The following is a 20,763-nucleotide window of genomic DNA, read 5'->3' on the forward strand; positions in this document are numbered from 1 at the left end:
ATAAAAGGAGATGAGCAACCAAATGTCATCTCAATGGATATTTACTGTATTATTACCAAGTTATTAAGTCTTTTAGTGTGGCTAGGTGGGCACCAGTGTGACGAACTTGATAGTGGCATTCTGTAAGCCTCAAAGAGACGAGGCCATCCCCACTCTAGATCTTTTACTCCTACACTTAAGTCTTAGAGTATGTGTATGTAACCCTCGTGAGGTCACTCTATACAAACCTATACAATATGTGTGTGGAAGCATGTATTTATAATACCCCTACTTTTTAACATAATTATTCATCCCCTTTTATATTTATACATATTTAAATTTTGAATTTAAAATTCCTCTCTATATATTTGCATAGATCAAATTACATTAAATAATTATTTATTTAATCCCCTCTTGCATGTAAGTCCCGTAAATATATAAAAGCCCCCTTCGTGCACTTAGGTGCTATGTTACCAATTAGTTATGTGGCATATATATGTATATGGCATGTAAGTCCCCTAATTTCCCAAAAAAAAACTTTTTGTGCACTTAGGTGCTATGTTATATATAGAAAGAGTGGCGACCCTCAAGGTGTAACCCTAGTTATAAATATTATGTATAAAATACAAAAACCTTCTACACCTTTCCAATAAGAAATTTAAACAAATTCTTTTTTTTGTATTAATCAATAAATTTTATAACTCATGAAAACCTTTTACTTATTTTTTCAAGTCAATAATAATTTCTCTCTCTCTCTCTCTCTCTCTCTCTCTCTCTCTCTCTCTCTCTCTCTCTCTCTTTTGGTGTATGTTAAATAATTAATATATTAGAATATTCCAAGAAACTATAAGTGATTTTAGTGTGATACAAGGCCTCATTTTCAAGAAAATCTCTATAGTCACCTTAACCAAAAGGTCATGGGTTTGAGCCTTGACACCATAGGGTTGTGTATGTTAGTGGTGTAGCTTCTAGCTTGGCTATATCCCATGGAAAGGGGACTTTCAAAAAAACAATCCATAAAAGGGAACGTGCACACATACATGTACGTATGGTTGTCGTCTCTCTCTCCCCTTCCTAAATCTCTTTCTCAAACTCTTTGCAACATGCTTGCTACTAGGTTTCCCTCTCTACGCGCATGCGCATCTCTGGTGAGGAGTTAAGCTTGAATTGAACCCACCCCACCCCCCCTCTCTCTCTCTCTCTCTCTCTCTCTCTCTCTCTCTCTCTCTCTCTCTCTCTCTCTCTCTCTCTCTCTCTCTCTCTATTCAGGGAGCCTTCGGTCATAGGAGGTGTAGCAGTTAAATTATGATTTTGCTAGAATTCATGGCAGTTAATAATCATGCCATGACAGTTCAGGAGTTCATGTGGTAGTGTGTGTAAGCATGCCATTATAGTTCACTCTCACCTGCGCCGCATGATTGACAAGGACTTTCACTCGAACCTCTTCCAGTCCTCATAACCGCACTCTCCTGGAATCGAGGTATCGAGGCACTTATCAAGTCAGTGGAGCAATCTACATGTGGCCGTTTTGTTGCTCGTGTATGCTGACTGCCGCTTATGGGAGATAAGGCGTGAGCACAAAGGCCAACCGATTGACCAGGAGCTTAGTGATGCTGCTACTGCAACACGTGGTGAGTCCTCATTCATGGCAAAGGAGAGTCTTACTTAGAGGACCATTGCAGAGCGCGTTGTATAGGATCCGAGGAGGAGGCAGCGGGCATGTCATCTTGGAGGTTATCAGGTCCTTTGAGATTAGGATTAGCCATCATGTAGATGTTTATCGCATCATGATTTTGTATCGACCAGTCTACATGCCATTTGTATTTATGACCTCATGTTTCTATATATGACACCCACCAATTGTATCACATTTTGATTTATATATTGGACTATGTCTTTTGTCATTTTGTATTTCTATAAAGTTTTACATATTGGAATATGTCTTTTGTGATTTTTTATTTCTATAAATTTTGTACATGTAAGGTGCCATGCTATTCTTTGCATAAGGGACCCATTGGGCGCACAATGCAAAAAATAGCGGGTGGCAGCACACCATCCCACCCATTTGGCGTCCACCAACAGTGGTGAAACTTTGTGAGTGGAGGAGTAGGAGCCCCATGGACCCGCTTGTAAAGTTTCATCACCATCAAACATCGTATGGTAATGATGCCCCACCTAAACCTGCTATTTTTTGCATAGGGGACTCCTTGGGCACTATGCAAAAAAATAGTGGGTGGCAACACACCGTCCCACCAATCCGACATCCGATGGTGGTGAAACTTTGCAAGTGGAGGGGTAGGAGGCCCATAGAACCGCTCGAAAAGTTTCACCATCATCAGACACTATATCATAACGATGCCCCACCCAAACACGTTATTTTTTGCATAGGGGACCCCTTGGGTACTATGTGAAAAAATAGCAAGTGGCAACACACTATCTCACCCATATGACAGCGGGATGGTGGTCAAACTTTGTGAGTGGCAAGGCAAGAGACCCATAGATCCGCTCGTATAGTTTCACCACCATCGGATACCATATGATAATGATGCCCCACCCAAACCTGCTATTTTATGCATAGGGGACCCCTTGGGTACTATGCAAAAAATAGAAGGTGGCAACAAACCATCCCACCCATCCAGCATAGGGGACCCCTTGGGTACTATGCAAAAAATAGAAGGTGGCAACAAACCATCCCAATGGTGGTGAAACTTTGTGAGAGGAGGAGTAGCAGCCCCTTAGATCCGCTCACAAAGTTTCACCACCATCAGACACCATATGATAATGATGCCCAACCCAAATGTGCTATTTTTTGCATAGGGGACCCCTTGGGCACTATGCAAAAAATAGGTGGCAACACACCATCCCACCCATCCTGCATCTGATGGTGGTGAAAATTTAGGAGTGGGGGGTAGCAGCCCCATGGACCCACTTGCAAAGTTTCACCACCATCAAACACCATATGATAATTATGTCCCACCCAAATATGCTATTTTTTGCATAGGAGACCCCTTGGGCACGCGAAAAATCGTGTGTGGTAGCACACCATCCCACCCATCCGGCATCCGATGGTGGTGAAATTTTACGAGTGGAGGGGTAACAGTCCCATGGACCTGCTCGCAAAGTTTCACCTACATCAGACGCTGTATCATAATGATGTCCACCTAAACCCACTATTTTTTGGGGACCCCTTGGGCACTATGCGAAAAATAGCAAGTGGCAACACACCATCCCACCCATCCGATGGTGGTGAGACTTTGTGAGTGGAGGGATAGCAGCCCCATGGACCCACTCGCAAAGTTTCACCTGCATCGAACACCATATGATATTGATGCACCACCCAAACCCGCTATTTTTTGCATAGAGGACTCCTTGGGCACTATGCGAAAAATCGCAATTTCTTGCATAGGGGACTCCTTCGGCACTATGCAAAAATAGCGGGTGGCAACAGACCGTGCCGCCCATCTGGCGTTTGATGGTGGTGAAACTTTGCAAGTGGAGGGGGTAATAGCCTCATGGATCCGATTGCAAAGTTTCACCCGCATCGGACACTGTATGATAATGATGCGCCACCCAAACCCACTATTTTTTGCATAGGGAACCCCTTAGACACTATGCGAAAAATAGTGAGTTGCATCACACCATCGTGCACATCCAGCATCTGTGGTGGCAAAACTTTGCGTGTGGAGGGATAGCAACCCCATGGACCCGCCCACAAAGTTTCACTTGCATCGGGCGTCGTATGATAATGATGCCCCACCCAAACCCGCTATTTTTTGCATAGGGGACCCCTTGGGCATGATGCAAAAAAAATAGCAGGTGGTAGCATACCGTCCCACCCATCCAGCGTCCCATGTGGTGAAACTTTTCTAGTGGAGGGTAGTAGCCTCATGGACCCACTCACAAAGTTCCACCCATATCGAATGTCGTATGATAATGATGTGCCACCCAAAGCCGTTATTTTTTGCATAGGGGACCCCTTGGGCACTATGTGAAAAGAGCAGGTGGCAGCACACCGTCCCACCCATCCGGCATCCGATCGTGGGGTGGTGAAACTTTGACTAGAGGGGTAGCAGTCCCACGGACCTGCTCACAAAATTTCACCTACATCAGATGCCGTGATAATGATGCGCCACCCAAACTCGCAATTTTTTGCATAGGGGACCCCTTGGAAACTATGTGAAAAATAGCGGGTGGGCAGCACACCGTCCTGTCCAATTTGGCATCTGATGTTGGTGAAACTTGGGGAGTGGAGGGGTAGCAGCCCCATGGACCTACTTGTAAAGTTTCATCCACATCAGATACCGTATGACAATGATGCACCACCGGAACTTGCTATTTCTTGCATAGGGGACCCCTTGGGCACTATGGGAAAAATAGCGGGTGACACAAATTGTCTCATCCAATGAAACTTGGGGAGTGGAGGGGTAGCTGCCCCATGGACCTGCTTGCCAACTTTCACCCATATTCGGATGCCGTATGATAATGATGCCCTACACAAACCCATTATTTTTTGCATAGGGGACTCCTTGGGCACTATGTAAAAAATAGGGGACTCCTTGGGCACTATGTAAAAAATAGCCCCGCCCAATCCGGTGTTCGATGGTGGTGAAACTTTGCGAGTGGAGGGGTAGCAGCCTCACAGACGTGCTCACAAAGTTTCACCACCATCGGACGCTGTATGATAATGATGCACCACAACCCGCTATTTTTTGCATAGGGGACTCCTTGGGCACTATGCGAAAAATAGCAATTGGCAGCACACCGTCCCACCCATCCGATGTCCGATGGTGGTGAAACTTTGCAAGTGGATGGTTAGCATCCCGATGGACATTCTTACAAAGTTTCACCCATGTCAGACGCCGTATGATAATGATACACCAGCTAAACCCGCTATTTTTTGCATAGGGGACCCCTTGGGCACTATGTGAAAAATAACAGATGGTAGCACACCACCCGCCAATACCACGTCCGATGGTGGTGAAAATTTGTGAGTGGAGGGGTAGCAGCTCCATTGACCTACTCACAAAGCTTCATCCACATCGGACGCCATATGATAATCATGCGCCACCCAAACCTGTTATTTTTTGGCATAGGGGGACCCCTTGTGCACTATACGAAAAATAGCAGGTGGCAGCACACCGTCCCACCCATCCGGTGTCCGCCGATGATGGTGAAACTTTGTGAGTGAAGGGGTAGCTGTCCCATGGACCGGCTTGCAAAGTTTCACTCTCATCGAACGCCGTATGATAATGATGCCTTACCCAAACCCGTTTTTTTTTGCATAAAGGACCCCTTGGGCACTATGAAAAAAATAGCACGGGTGGCAACACACCGTCATGCCCATCTTGTGTCCAATGGTGGTGACACTTCGTGAGTGGAGGGGTAAAAGCCCTATGGACATGCTCCCAGATTTTCACCCACATCGGACACCACCCAAACTCGTTATTTTTTGCATAGGGGACCCCTTAGGCACTATGGATGCGAGAAATAGTGGGTGGCAGCACACACAGTCCTGCCCATCTAGCGTCCGATGGTCGTGAAACTTTGCGAGTGGAGGGGTAGCGGCTCTTTGGACCTGCTTGCAAAGTTTCACCTGCATCAGACGCCCCATGTAATGATGCGCCACCCAAACCCGCTATTTTTTTGCATAGGGGACCCTTTGGGCACTATGCGAAAAATAGAAGATGGCAGCACACTGTCCCGCCCATCTGACGTCCGATGGTGGTGAAACTTTGCGCGAGTGGAGAGATAGCATCCCCATGAACTCCCTTGTAATTTTTTATCGCATCGAACACCGTATGATAATGATGCGCCACCCAAACCCACTATTTTTTGCATAGCGGACCCTTGGGCACTATGCAAAAAATAGCAGGTGGCAACACACCGTCCCACCCATCTGGTGTATGATGGTGGTGAACATTTGGGAGTGGAGCGATAGCAGACCTATGGACTTGTTCACAAAGTTTCACCCACATCGGACGCCGTATGATAATGATGCGCCCCCCATGAAAAGATGCAGGGGAGAAGAGAGCTTGAGCTCTTGCAAGCACACACACACTCACAAAATCCTAAAAGGGAACACACAAGGTGAGAGGCTGAAAATCTTCTTCTTCTTCACACAACACTCAACACACCACATACAAAGATAAGAGTACACATATATGAAAAGGTACTGAACCAAATACATACTAGGATTCTCTATAGTGTGAACCCAACTAAATGAGTTGGTGCTATAACTATGCCAGTCTCTAGAATGGCTGTCACACAGCCTGTCATCCCATTGGCCGCATATCACCCATGATCTCACTAACCATGCCAGTGGTGTAAGTGTGGGGCCTATCCCCCAGGCGGGTCATCAGTGTCCCTAGTAGATGAGCTCGATATCTCAACACTCCCCCTCGAGCTCAACTCCATCTCATGTACACCAAGCGAAGCCCTGAATCTGCGGAGCTTCTCTGCACCCAATGCTTTGGTGAAGATATCAGCGACCTGATCCTGTGTGCTGACATAAACAAGGTCAATGTCTCCTGCCAAAACCTTCTCTCTAACAAAATGGTATTGGACCTCTATATGCTTCGTGCTGTGAGCATGAAAAACTGGGTTCCTGGCCAACTATATACTGCTAATGTTGTCACAGAAAATGACAACTTGTCTATCCACCGATAGACCCAAATCTGCAAGTAGCTTTCTCAACCAAGCTACCTCACATGCTGCCATAACAGCACCTCTGTACTCGGCCTCTATGTACTAGATAAAGCAACCGTAGGCTGCTTCTTACTGCTCCAAGTCACAGCAGCACTTCCCAAAGAAAACATGAAGCCACTAGTAGATCTTCTATCTGAGATACTACCAGCCCAATCAGCATCTGTGTACCCATGTACACATATCTCTGTCCCAGTTTCATAAAATAGTCCACAATGCAAAGTAGACCTCATATACCTCAGTATGCGTCTCAATGCATCCAAATGCGGCTTCCGAAGAACCTGCATAAACTGACTCACCAACCCAACAGCATAGCTCAAATATGACCTGGTGATCGTCATGTAGATCAAGCTTCCTACTATGCACCTATACATAGTAGGATCCTCCAAATCTCTCCTGAATCTGCTTTCAACTTGCCATTCTGATCCAATGGCACTGAGATAGGCTTACAGCCTGTCATACCATACTTGGACAACATGTCCAAGCCATACTATCTCTACAGTAATCCAATACCATGTGGTGACCTAATCACCTCAATGCCCAAGAAATATCTTAGCTCCCCCAGATTCTTCATCTCAAACTTCTGTCTAAGCAAGATCTTTACATCTCTGCATCATGGTCCCCCGTAATGATCAGGTCATCTACAAAGATGACAACAAGGACAACCCCTGTATCACTGTGTCTCACATACAGCGAGAAATCTGGATTGGCTACATGAAAGCTAAATCGTGATAAGATATTCAGAAATCTTGTCAGACCATGCTCTTGGTGCTTGTTTTAAGCCATACAAGGCTTTCTTAAACCTGCAAACATGCTCGAGGTGACTCACATTCTCATAACCAGGTGGCTGCAACATATACACATCTTCCTGCAAATCCCCATGCAAGAATGCATTCTTTACATCCATCTGATGCATTCTTTACATCCATTTGATGTAAAGACCATTGCTTTGACGCAGCCACTGCTATCACAACTCTCACTGTTGCCATCTTGGCAACTGGGCTGAAAGTTTCCTCATAATCAATGCCATATGTCTGCGCATATCTTTTGGCCAATCTAGCCTTGTACTACCTGCTTATGCTTCCATCACTGTTATGTTTTACTTTGTACACCCACTTGTATCCAATGGCTTTCTTGCCTTCAGGCAATTGCACTAAATCCCAAGTCTCATTTCCATATAGTGCATCCATCTCCTCATCCATAGCTTTCTCCCAACACACATTTCCAACAGCCTCAACAATGCATGTGGGCTCTATAACCTGCACAAATTTTTCCATGTATGCATAGAGATGTGCCACATAACCATCATAGGTAAACCTCTGCACAGGATTCTTCACTCTCCCATATCTTCGTAGCTTTGCATTCATGTCTTCCATAGCCTTCTTTACACCAAGTGTTCTCATAGCTGGTATCCCAATATCCTCATCAAGGCTCATCTCTGAGCCACTAAACTCTCCATCAACATGAGAATGCCCTGCAGAAATGTCAAGCATACTGAAGGGCTCAACCACTTTCTCTTTGCCTTTATGTGATGTACTAATCACATTTGCAGAACTGGTATTATGACGCAGCCTGCCACTCCATAGTCTATCAACTGAACCACTAGATGAGGACTCTCCTGGTCCACTCAAAGACTGTGATTGGTGACTTGTATTCTGTGCAACCACATTTTCACTCACATCAATCCCAACAGATTCTTTTTCAACAGCATACCAATTGCTCATCTCATCAAAAATAACATCCGTGCTTACCCTCAACTCACGTGTAGCAGGGTTATAACACCATAAGGGAGTATCCAATAAACACACATTTTTCAGCTTTTGGATCCAGCTTAGTTCTCAGCTCATCTGGCACATGCACATATGCAATGCATCCAAAGACTTTAAGATGAGACAAATCAGGTTTTCTGCCAAGAAACCTCTCCTCTAGAGTTACATCATGTATGGCTGCAGTTGGAGTCCTGTTCGTAATGTAAACTGCTGTAGAAACAGCCTCTACCCAATAGCTATGCGGCATATTCTTCTCTCCCATCAATGCTCGCATAATCTTAGCAATGTGCTTATTTTTCTGCTCAGCAACTCCATTTTGCTGCTGCGGAGTGAATTTGCAATGTAAACTGTCTCCGAATACCATTCTTCTTCAAAAATTCAAAGAACTCATTGGAGAAGTACTCTCCCCCTCCATCTGACCTTAGGCACTTTACATATTTCCTTGTTTTCTTTTCAACCATAACTCTAAAATTCTGAAAATGAGTGAACACCTCACCCTTCTCCTTCATGAAGTATAACCACACTTTCCTTGTGTGGTCATCAATAAATGTCACATAATACTTGCACAGCCTCCCATACACATGGTCTTTGTAGGACCCCATACATTTGAATGCACAACATCTAGTGCATCACATTTCTGTCACGTGGAAATACATGCTTTGTTTGATTGGCATGCTTCACATAGATTAATCATCTTTTTGGATGGGTCCTTGTTAGAAGGATGGATCTTAATGCTAATTTCATTATCTTAATCAAAACTGTAAGCTTGACAAGCTAGAGAAGAGGATTAAGTTTTTTAATTTCTTTAAGCTTGTTTATGATTAGAAAAAATCATATTATTTTATTTTGAGTTGAAAGAGGGTTATGCTAACATTTTTAAGAATAGATATTTAAGAATTATCAAGAGATTTAATCGTAATTATGCTTATAATTATGTTATGTATGCATAATAAATTTTAGTTTAAAAGAGAAGTTCTTATCATTTTTTAATTATGAATATTCATTTAATGTTAGAAAATTGAACATTCTCAGAAACAGTAACGAAGCTATGGTAAAAAATTTTCATTAAAAAAATAAATTATATTTTTAAGCATAATTTTGTTAATACAAAAAGGAAAATTTCCATCATATTCTAGGCATAAATATTTTTATGCTAAAAGAATGATTTTTGTTACATTTATAAAAAATACTTTTATAGTATTTATGCATAATTGAGTAAATAGAGAGAAAAGAGAAATTTTGTTATATTTATCTTTATATTTGTACATGCATAAATAAATTTTATGCTAAAAGTAGCATTATTCAATAGTCACAAAAATAAAGAAGATTACGTACAAATTTTATAAAATCATTCAATTTATGAGAATTGTGAAAATGATTCATTTAAATAAATAGATTAGTATTTATACTAAAAGAGTAAATATGGATATAATTGATTTTATAAATCCCATGAATCTTTTATTTTAAAAAAAAGAATATCAAGCATATTTTATTTTAAAAAATTTGTGAATGAATGTAGGAATAATGAGAATGGATATAAATGAATGTAGGAATGATGTGAATGAATGTAGGAATGATGAGAATGGATGTAAATGAATGTAAGAATGATGAGAATGAATGTAGGGATGATGTGAATGGATATAAGAATGATGTAAATGGATGTGAAATGATGTGAATGGATATGAATGGGTGTGAAATTATGTGAATGGATGTGAATAGGTATGAATGGATGTAAGAATGATGTGAATGGGTGTAAAATAATATGAATGGGTGTGAAATGATGTGAATGGATGTGAATAAATGTAAAATGATGTGAATGGATGTGAATGGGTGTGAAATGATGTGAATGGATGTGAATGGTTATGAAATGATGTGAATGAATATGAATGGTTATGAAATGATGTGAATGAATATGAATGGATCAAAAATGATGTGATTGGATGTGAGTTGATGTGAAAATAATGTGATAGAATGTGAATTGATGTGGGATGATGTGATTGGATGTGAGTTGATATGAAAATGATGTGATTGGATGTGAGTTGATGTGGGAATGATGTAATGTGATATGGATTGATGTAGAAAAATGTGGAAAGATGAGAAATGATGAGGAATAATGTGAAAAGATGTGGAATGATGAGAATAAATGAGAAATAATGTGAAAGGATGTGGAATGATGAGGAAAGATGAGAATTTTGTTTAAAACTATATTTATATGTGAAACTTGCTTTTTAAAGATTGTTTTATGTCAAGAATACTGAGGAAGCATTTTGACCATCTTGTGAATGAGGTCCTAGGGACCTAGGTGAAAAAGTTGCAATACCTGACAGAGAGTCAATGAAGGACGTCTCGCATGGTAAGGTCGGCCGAGATCTTGACCAACCTCGGTTCGATTAAAATGGTGAGCTTCCGGTACGGTGGATGAGAGACCAAGGAAGCGACCTATGAGTGAAGCGCTAGGTGACTTGCGAAGGAACCTAGCGAGTGCTGACCATACAGTGCCCGGGCTCTGGGTCGCCCAAGATACCCACGCGTGCGTCTAGGAAGAAAATGAGTTGGAGTTTGTTTTCTGAACACGGGCATGAATCTAGTTGATTGGTCTTATTGGTCTTCAATAGATGAGTTTATGGCTCTTTTACATGGATCTTGTTGGTTAATCTTGCTGATCTTCAACTGAGAGTCCATCTGATTATATTCTTAGGAACTATTGAAAAGATCCCTGAGTGAGCAAGTGGTGAGCATTCTCGTTGCCAATGATTCTATAGGTACACTGAGAAAGAAATGAATGGAATACTTGATTATATTCCTGGGTACTATGGGCTAAGAACTATCCAAAAGGTCCCTGAGTGAGCAGGTGGTGAGCGTTCTGGTTGCCAATGATGTCATAGATACACCGAGGAAGAAATGATTAGAAATTGGACATAGAACTCAAATACTGAGGATTGTGATGGAAACACCATGGTTTTACTACAATGTTGTTTAGAAATAGTTGAGTCTAAGAAAAGGCAATTTCATATTGGGTGCGTAAGTAGTGTGTCTATTTAAGTTTTGTATAAGAGCCGCAGCTAGGGGGCTTGGGAACTCTTTTTCGTGGTACCCGAGACAAAACAGAACCAAATTTTCATAATAGATCCTATCAATACAGTGGTTGGGCGGTTGGCTAACCCATGGGACTAGATAGGGTTAGGGACTTATGGATCCCTATAATTAAAATTCAATTGTGTTCAAGTTACGATAGTTGAAGTAAATCACGGATATTCCTTGTTCTATGAAAAAGAATCAACGGTTGTGCCTCTTTAACGAGGAAAAAAGCGTTGGTCTCTATGATCCAAGTGCAAGTTCCTCTCTTGATCCGGCCATGTAATCCACGGGTTCGGTCGGAATGAAAAAGGAAAGTTAAGGCTTTTGACTACGTTAGAATATTTTTCTTGGAGGAATCGCCCATGCCAGTTTTTCCCGAGTTCGATATTGGAAGAACCGAGAGAGTAGTCGCTTGTCCGGACATTCGTGGGTGAGACCCCGAGTGGGAAACCCTGCCCCGCAAGAGAGGTTACTACTTCCACTGCTAGCTTCCCACATTCCGGTGCGCAGAGGGGACAGGGATCTCACATGTATAGTAAATACAAACTTATATATTTATTATGTAGATAAATATAAATTATATTTAAAAAATTTAATATAATAACATATATTTATTATATATATATTTATATTTATATTTATATAATAATAAAAATTTAATATAATACTATGTGTTTAATATGTACTAAAAATATATTTATATAATATATAATATATATTTTTTATAGTAAATTTATAATAAGTTTATATATATGTATGTATGTATGTATTATATAATAATTATGTATATATTTATATAGTTATTATATAATAAATATATATATATATATATATATTAGGAGCATAATGCATTTAAATTACAATAAATCTAATAAGAGAGAGAGAGAGAGAGAGAGAGAGAGAGAGAGAGAGAGAGATGTGTTATAATATGTAGATGTTATGAATAAAATCAAGATATTCAAGCTTTCATATATATATATATATATATATATATATATATATATATATATTATATACAATATGACGTGTATATATATATCTATGGTAGAGAGAGAGAGAGAGAGAGAGAGAGGTTATAATATGTAGATGTTATGGATAAAATCAAGATATTCAAACTTTTATATATAAATATAAATATATATTATAAACAATATGACATGTATATATATCTATGGTGAAGAGAGAGAGAGAGAGAGAGAGAGAGAGGTTATAATATGTAAATGTTATGGATAAAATCAAGATATTCAAGCTTTTATATATAAATATAAATAGATATTATGAACATTATGACATGTATATATATCTATGGTAGAGAGAGAGAGAGAGAGAGAGAGAGAGAGAGAGAGAGAATTAATATATATGTTTATTATATAAATATACATATATTTATATAGTAAATATAAATTTATATTATAAGCATATCATAAATATGTAAAAAATATAAAAAGAATGTATGTGTGTGTGTGCGTATGTATGTATGTATGTATGTATATATATATATATATATATATATAAAGGCTTGGTACCTCCAAGAGTAGGTCGAGACTAATCGGTGGGGAGAAAAATAGTATTTCGTTTCTTAGTTTATTTTTTTCAAGGTTTTCAAATATGTTGATGTACCACAAGAGAAAAAGAAACCTTTAGGTTCGTCATACAAGGTTAAGCATGCATATGGGATTGACATGCATACATACTATGGTATAAAAAAAAGTTTGATGATAGAAAGAGTTTGGTGTGATGAAAAGAGAAAAACAATTGTGTTTATATGACATAATGTGATGAAAATAATATGACGTTTATATAACAATTGTGTTTATATAACATGATGTGATGAAAATGGAAAAATAATTATATTCTTACATTTCTCGAAGGCCAGACCCATGTCCTTGTGCATGTGCGTGTGTCATAGATACTAGCACATGTGAACAACAGTTTAAACCATTCATAGGCGGGTCAGGGCCACTTGTAGCATTGAAGTCTCAATTTCAAGATTAGCACTTCACGTTGAAGTCTCTTTTAGAAGATAGAGTCTTAGTGAGTGGCAACATTAAAGTTCACAAATGCTTTACTTTCTTTTTTTAATAGTTTCCACCTAGTTTCAACACTAGTAGCGCACCATTTGCTCAAAGAGCTATAGCTAGTTTAACGAGAGAGAGAAGGGTTCAAGGCCATGATATTAGTGACACAATTTTCCAAAAAACAGATAGTCGACGCACCGAAAAAGCTTTATTTAAAAAAGGGCGAACTGTTTTTTAACCGGATATACCACAAAGAACATGTAGAAAAATACTCAACTAGTATGATGAACCTCGGGCATACCGTAGACAGGGGTGGGAATGCCCTCCATACGTGCCTTAATCTGCAGGCCCAAGACAAGCGAGTAGTGGCGCGATTGGTGGAGGTTGCCGCCATGAAACCAGAGGCCTGGCTGGTGTGTGGGCTTCCACATGTTGCGCAGCTCGCGTTCCCATGGACCGGGGTCCTTCTTGGTGCCAGATCCAAGGCCCCAGCATTTTCCCACCTTGTCGGCCACCTCCTGTGAGATGAGCTTCGCTGCCCACCCAGTCATGGACGTGTATCCAGTAGCGTACACGATGAGGTCGGCGGGCGTCTCGCTGCCATCGCTGAATATCACCGAGTGGCTCCTCACTTCTACCACGGTAACTCCGCTCTTGAGCTTGATCTCACCGTTGATCACGAGCTCCGACGCGCCCACATCAATGTAGTAGCCGGAGCCCCTGCGGAGGTACTTGGCGAAGAGGCCGGATCCGTCCTCGCCAAAGTCCAGCATGAATCCGGCTTCTTGGAGGCGTTTGTAGAAGTGGGCATGTGTTTGTGCGAAGCGGGCATACATCGGAATCTGGGTCTTATGGAAGAGCTTGTATGGGATGGCGGCAAAGAGGAGGTCGGCGTCAGCGGTGGAGTATTTGGAGCCTTGGGTGTAGGTGGGCAGCGCCCCTTCTAGGAGGTCCTGGGAGCGTAGCACGTGGGTAGAGCTGCGCTGCACCATAGTCACTTCTGCTGCTCCGTTCTCCCAGAGATCGGCACATATGTCGTGGGCGGAATTGTTGGATCCCACCACTACACACCGCTTGCCGGCCCAGCCTTCGCCTCCCGTGTGCTGGCTAGAATGGCATTGAACGCCTTGAAAGGACCCTTGTCCGGGGAAGCTGGGCAGGTTGGGCATGCCGGACATTCCCGTGGCTAGAACAAGCTGATTGGGGTACAGAACCACCTCCTCCTCCTCTTCTGCCCCCTTTTTCACCACCACCACCACCTCCCACTTCCCCTGCTGCTCATCAAACCTGGCCGATTTGCACTCTGTGGAGGACCAATACACCAATTCCATAATTTTCGTATAGGCCTCCAGCCAATCCGCTATCTTGTCCTTGGGCGAGAACACTGGCCAATCCTCAGGAAAGGGCAAATACGGCAGGTGGTCATACCACACAGGATCATGCAAACATAGAGACTTGTATCGGTTCCTCCATGAGTCCCCTGGCCGTTTGTTTTTCTCCACAATGATGGTAGGCACGCCGAGCTTCCTCAGCCGTGCGCCCAGAGCTATGCCCCCTTGTCCGCCCCCAACGATCACACAGTAAGGCTGCACGCTTCGCCCAAGCTCTCGCATCTCTTCCTCTCTGTTTTCCAACCATGTTTTCCTGCCCTTGATAGCTCCATGCTCTGCCCCCATCTCTCTTCTACCTCCCATCTTCTCTTCGTACCCTTTGAGTTCTTCCATGGCAGTGAGCAAGCACCAGCACTTGTCCCCTCTCAGGCTCACGTGACCCCTCCCTCTTCCTCTCTGCGTCTCGAACCTTATGAAGGCTTGCAGCACGCCATCGTCGCCCATCTCCACCTCCCCGTCCAGCTTCCACCCATAAGGCTTGCTCTCTTCTAGCGTTGCCTCCAGCATGGCTTGGATCTCCGCCTGAGACTCGGCTGTGTAAAGGTTCCACGTGAAGGCCAGCAAGTCTCTCCAGAAGCACTCGTCCGCTTGGAAGAGCTCTGCTGCTGCAGTCACATCGCCTTTCTGCAATACAGAGTCCAAGCTCCTCAGCCATGCCTGCATCCTCTCGGCCATAATCTCTGTGCGCGTTGGGTAGAGCCTATGAATCTAAAGCACACCTATAGACTACAGCCTACACCACACGACTCGGCCACAAAACCTAACCAGACTCGGACAAGAGAGAGTTGGAACTTGGAGTACCAGTTTTTATAACCAAGGATCTTCTAAATTTTAACCGGTGCAAAATACATTAAAGGTTAGATTTTTTCTAGCACTGCTAGCTAGTTTTCATTTAAAATGCTAGATAGTTTTCTTTCTTAAAGATTTTGTGGCGACTAATGGGCACGTTTTGTCAAATATGTACCACATGACAAAGTGCCACCCATGACTTCTCTATATCTCTATATATTATATGATAAAAATTTGGAGGTTCGAGAAGGGGAGGAGGTTTGGGTAGAATTTAAATTTGGAAGTCTCAAAAGAGGTGCGGGTTGCCCACTAGTAAAACCTATGGTTATATTAAGATATGTACCACATGACAAAGTGCTACCCATGACTTCTCTATATCTCTATATATTATATGATAAAAATTTGGAGGTTCGAGAAGGGTAGGAGGTTTGTCAAATATGTACCACATGACAAAGTGCCACCCATGACTTCTCTATATCTCTATATATTATATGATAAAAATTTGGAGGTTCGAGAAGGGGAGGAGGTTTGGATAGAATTTAAATTTGGAAGTCTCAAAAGAGGTGCGGGTTGCCCACTAGTAAAACCCATGGTTATATTAAGATAGTTCCCTTTTAAATGGCTATGATTAGAATTTTGGATTACATAATTATTCCTGAAGAGAAAGTGAGGATAATAAAGAATAGGCGTGTTGTGGTGCAAACAATGAGTGGAAAAATCTAATACATTAATTAAAAAGATTCTTTGGTAGCCACTTTTTAATATTTTGTCTTAGCATGAAAAAGACACAACTATTACCCTAGCCCAATTGTGCTTGCACAAATGCCTCAACGTGAGTAGTCTCTCCCTCCCTCTCTCTTGGGCATGCAAGAATACATCATTGTGAGAGAGGGGAGAGGAACGGCATTCTATTGTTTGCATCTCTCCTTCTTAGGATAGGGAAGGTGATGGCTGGGGACTTGGTCGCACACGAGTGTTACCATATTATAGTAGTGATGTGTGTGAACACACTTAGGACCGCCGGGGCACTTTTTCCCTCACTAGGAGGTTTTTTCCCCCGTGCATTATATATACGCCCATTATCTTCTAGGGCTTGGTATCTTTCATTTTTTGGCACTCATAATACACTACTGTGTTGTGCTCAAGCTTCCTCATCTTCTTGAAGTTGTGTGTGCATTCCTGCAACCCTAATTCCAACAATTGGTATCAGAGCAGGCTTCCTCCTCCCGGGCAGCATCACCGGCACCTGCCGCTTCATCTCCTCCGATTGCGACGAGGTTTCACGAGCGTCTGCAGGTTAGTATATGCCGTGGGAGAGCCCACTGGGCTTGGTCGTTTCAGAATTTTGATCTGAAGTCATTTCGCCCTCCGTTTTTGCATTCCAAGTACTGCGCAGGCAAAATCGTCCTACTGTGCAGATTTTCTGTCAAGATTAAAATCTGCAGGACAGGTGCCCATTCGTCTGTTTTGGGCTGTGCTACATAGCACAGGTCGATTTTATACAGGTTTACCTCTTACAGACAGCATTTACATCTAGTAGTACAGTCATTGGCCATGGCTGACAACAATGATGTATTCCGCATGTTGGCTGCTGAGGATAAGTTGGATGGCACCAACTATCCATTGTGGGCATATATGATGCGACATGTATTGGTAGCAAAGGGGTTATGGAACATTGTGCAGGGTATTGATGCACGTCCTATTGTGGCTGGGAATGCTGCAAACACATCAGAAACAGGTACTGTTGATGATGGTGCAGGCACAAGTGCTGTAGCAGCTATTCGAGAACCACCACTTTCAGCAGAGCAGATTCGTTGGGATGGTAGAGATGCGCAGGCTCATGCCTTGATTGCGCTGTCTGTCAAACGTACCATTATGCCACATATTCGCTCCTGCAGGACTTCTAAGGATGCTTGGGATGTACTTGCCACATTGTATCAGGCAAGAAATGAGGCTCGTGTTGCTTATCTCCGAAAACACTTGGAGAGTGAGCATATGAACGAAGGTGATTCTATGGATAGCTTTTTGACAAAGATCAAGGATTTCAAAGAGCAGCTCATTTCTGCAGATGAAATCCTGTCAGACAGTTCACTTGTGCAGACTGTTTTGAATGGTCTACCAGATTCTTATCAGGGTTTTGCTTCCACTCTTCGCTTGATGATGAAAGGCAATCCCAATGCCTTATCATTTGAGGAGTTAGTTTCTGTTTTGCTGCAAGAAGACCAGTCAAGGCAAAACAGGAATATTATGCGTGTCGCAGATCAAGCTTTCGTTGCTAGTCAGAGAAGCGGGAAAGGTAAAGCTGGCTTTTCTTCTAGTAAGCAGAAATCTGCAAATGCTGCGCAACCAAAGAAGGAAGACAAAGATGAGAAGAAGGGTGACAAACAGAAGACATTTTGCAAGTACTGTAAGGGAAATGATCATGTCATCAAAGCGTGTCCTAAGCTAGCTGCGAAAGAGGCTGGTATGGCTGTTGCAGATGCCTCTCCTTCTAACAATGAATCTGCTAATGTTGTTCAAGATACAGAATGGGCATTCAATGCGCAGTGCAGTTATGACCCATCTTTGCATGACACATGTATGTCTGCAGTAGATTCAGATGTATGGTACTTTGACAGTGGTGCCACTAAGCATATCACCTCGCAGCGCAGTTTATTCACTTTCCTTGAGTCTGCTCCCACAGGGAATACTGTCACTTGTGCCAATAACTCCTCTTATCCCGTTAAAGGAGTTGGACAGATTGTGCTGAATGTTGCAAATTGCAACACCTTTACACTTTTTGATGCATTGTATGTGCCAGGGATCAAAAAGAATCTGCTGTCAGTCTCCGCATTTGCCAAAACAGGTTTGGTTGTAAAATTTGTAGACGACAGATGTACTGTTCATGATCTCTCTTGTGGTGACATCATTGTAGCATCTGGTTCACTATGTCGAGGGCTGTATAAGCTCAATATGGATGGCAAATGTGTAGAGGATTTAGCATGTGCTATTATGGATACGCAGGCTATTTCAAATGCAAAACTGTGGCATGCACGTTTTGGTCATCTGAATTTTGCAAGTTTGCTGCGCCTGCAGAAATCTGAAATGGTGTCTTCTTTGCCTAAGCTTGAGGCACCTGTCAAGCATGTTTGTGAGGGCTGCATATTGGGTAAAATGCAGCGTGCTTCCTTTCCCAAAGATGGATCAGTGAGAGCTGAACGCAGATTGCAGCTTGTTCACAGTGATGTTTGTGGTCCCATGCAAACTCCATCATTTGGAAACTACCTTTACTTCGTGACTTTCATTGATGATTTTACCAGGCATGCATGGGTATATCCTTTGAAGGCAAAGTCCGAAGTGTTTTTGTGCTTCAAACAGTTTTTGGTTATGGCTGAAAATGTGTCAGAAAGTAAGATGAGCACCCTCCGTTCAGATCGAGGGGGGGAGTATATGTCTTCAGAATTTAATGCATTTCTGGCTGAGCGTGGGATAAAACACCAATGTACAGTGCCGTATACACCACAGCAAAATGGTGTGGCTGAGAGAAAAAACAGGTCTCTCATGGAAATGGCAAGATGTATGGTTAAGAGTCAAAGTCTACCACATGGTTTTTGGCTTGAGGCTGTCATGTGTGCCACTTATGTACTAAACAGGTGTCCCACCAAAGCATTACAGGTTGTCACTCCATATGAGGCTTGGCATAACCGCAAGCCATCTGTTGGCCATTTACGTGTTTTTGGTTGCCTGGCATATGCATTAGTGCCTGTGCAACATCGCAGAAAATTGGATGACAAAGCTGTCAAATGTATTTTTGTTGGATATAGTGCTGAGAGCAAAGGCTATCGTTTGTATCATCCACAGACAAAGCGCATTTTGGTTAGCCGTGATGTTGTATTTGTGGAAGATGCAGTTCAGCCCTTGGTTTCATGTACTAAGGAGACAGATATCAGCTCACGTGATGTCTATGATACATTGTTGCCTCTTTTCAGTGGTGCACAGTCAAGTGCAATACCTCATGAGGCAGTTTTTCAGCCTATGCAGGTTTTAAATGATGGCACAGATCAGCCTATATCTGATGCAGATGTGCATGATGCACTTGAGGATGAGAGACAAGAGATTGAGGGCTCTAGGAATATGCCTAGATGGCTGGTCCAGACTTTGCGTGACAGCAAGTTGGATGCCCCTTTGTCTAGTCGCACTCGTTCTGGCTCTCATGGTGCCTCTTATGCGTCAGCTGGAGATCACTTTGATGTCACACTCTATCAGACAGCTGTTGGTTGCCTCATTTATGTATGCATTACGAGGCCAGACATTCAGTTTGCAGTCTCACAGGTGAGCAGATTTATGCATAGCCCAGGCATTAAGCATTGGCAGGCAGTGAAGCGTATCTTTCGCTATTTGAGTGGTACTCGGCATCTTGGGTTGTTTTATCCCAGGGGGGATCATTGCCGCCAGATTTACATGTTTTTTCAGATTCTGACTGGGCTGGTTGTTATGACACACGCGTGTCCACGAGTGGTTTTTGCTTCATGCTTGGAAGCTCATGCATATCATGGTTGAGCAAGAAGCAGCCTACTGTGGCCACTTCTAGTTGTGAAGCTGAGTACAGGGCAGCTTTCACAGCTACGGTTGAGTGTGTGTGGCTCAGACGCCTTATGGCTGATTTGGGTGTTGGGCAGCCATCTGCCACCACCATCTTCACTGACAGTCAGAGCGCATTGGCAGTTGCGCGGAACCCAGTGTTCCATGCTCGTACGAAGCACATTGAGGTGCACTACCATTATGTCAGGGAGAGACTCTCTGCAGGAGAGATCAGTTTGGCTTATGTGCCAACACAGGATAACCTTGCAGACCTTTTCACAAAGGCTCTGCCTCGTGAGAAGTTCGAAGCTTTTCGCAAAGCTTTGGGCTTACTCCCTTTTGTGGATTCGTCCACATAGCTAGACACTTCTCTATACATGAGTGCTAGCTCTTGTTCACCGCATCACTCTAGGGGGGATTTGTTACCATATTATAGTAGTGATGTGTGTGAACACACTTAGGACCGCCGGGGCACTT

The 20,763-nt window shown here is 42.6% G+C and overlaps 1 protein-coding gene across 1 annotated transcript; it reads right to left on the minus strand.

The window, feature by feature from the left end:
* Positions 1-13,716: 13,716 nt before the first annotated feature.
* LOC147634800 (indole-3-pyruvate monooxygenase YUCCA1-like) lies at positions 13,717-15,725 on the minus strand. Its single transcript, XM_086803975.1, has one exon. It carries the CDS (start codon positions 15,610-15,612, stop codon positions 13,819-13,821), a length of 1,794 nt encoding a protein of 597 aa, XP_086660101.1. The 5' UTR covers positions 15,613-15,725; the 3' UTR covers positions 13,717-13,818.
* Positions 15,726-20,763: the final 5,038 nt, after the last annotated feature.

The sequence above is a fragment of the Cibotium barometz genome, chromosome 10, assembly GCF_041138505.1.
Source record: "Cibotium barometz isolate CiBa-2024 chromosome 10, ASM4113850v1, whole genome shotgun sequence".
Taxonomy (NCBI): domain Eukaryota; kingdom Viridiplantae; phylum Streptophyta; class Polypodiopsida; order Cyatheales; family Cibotiaceae; genus Cibotium; species Cibotium barometz.

Excerpts from the sequence above, each read along its gene's own strand:
- LOC147634800 (XM_086803975.1), bottom strand. The coding sequence starts at position 15,612 with ATGGCCGAGAGGATGCAGGCATGGCTGAGGAGCTTGGACTCTGTATTG.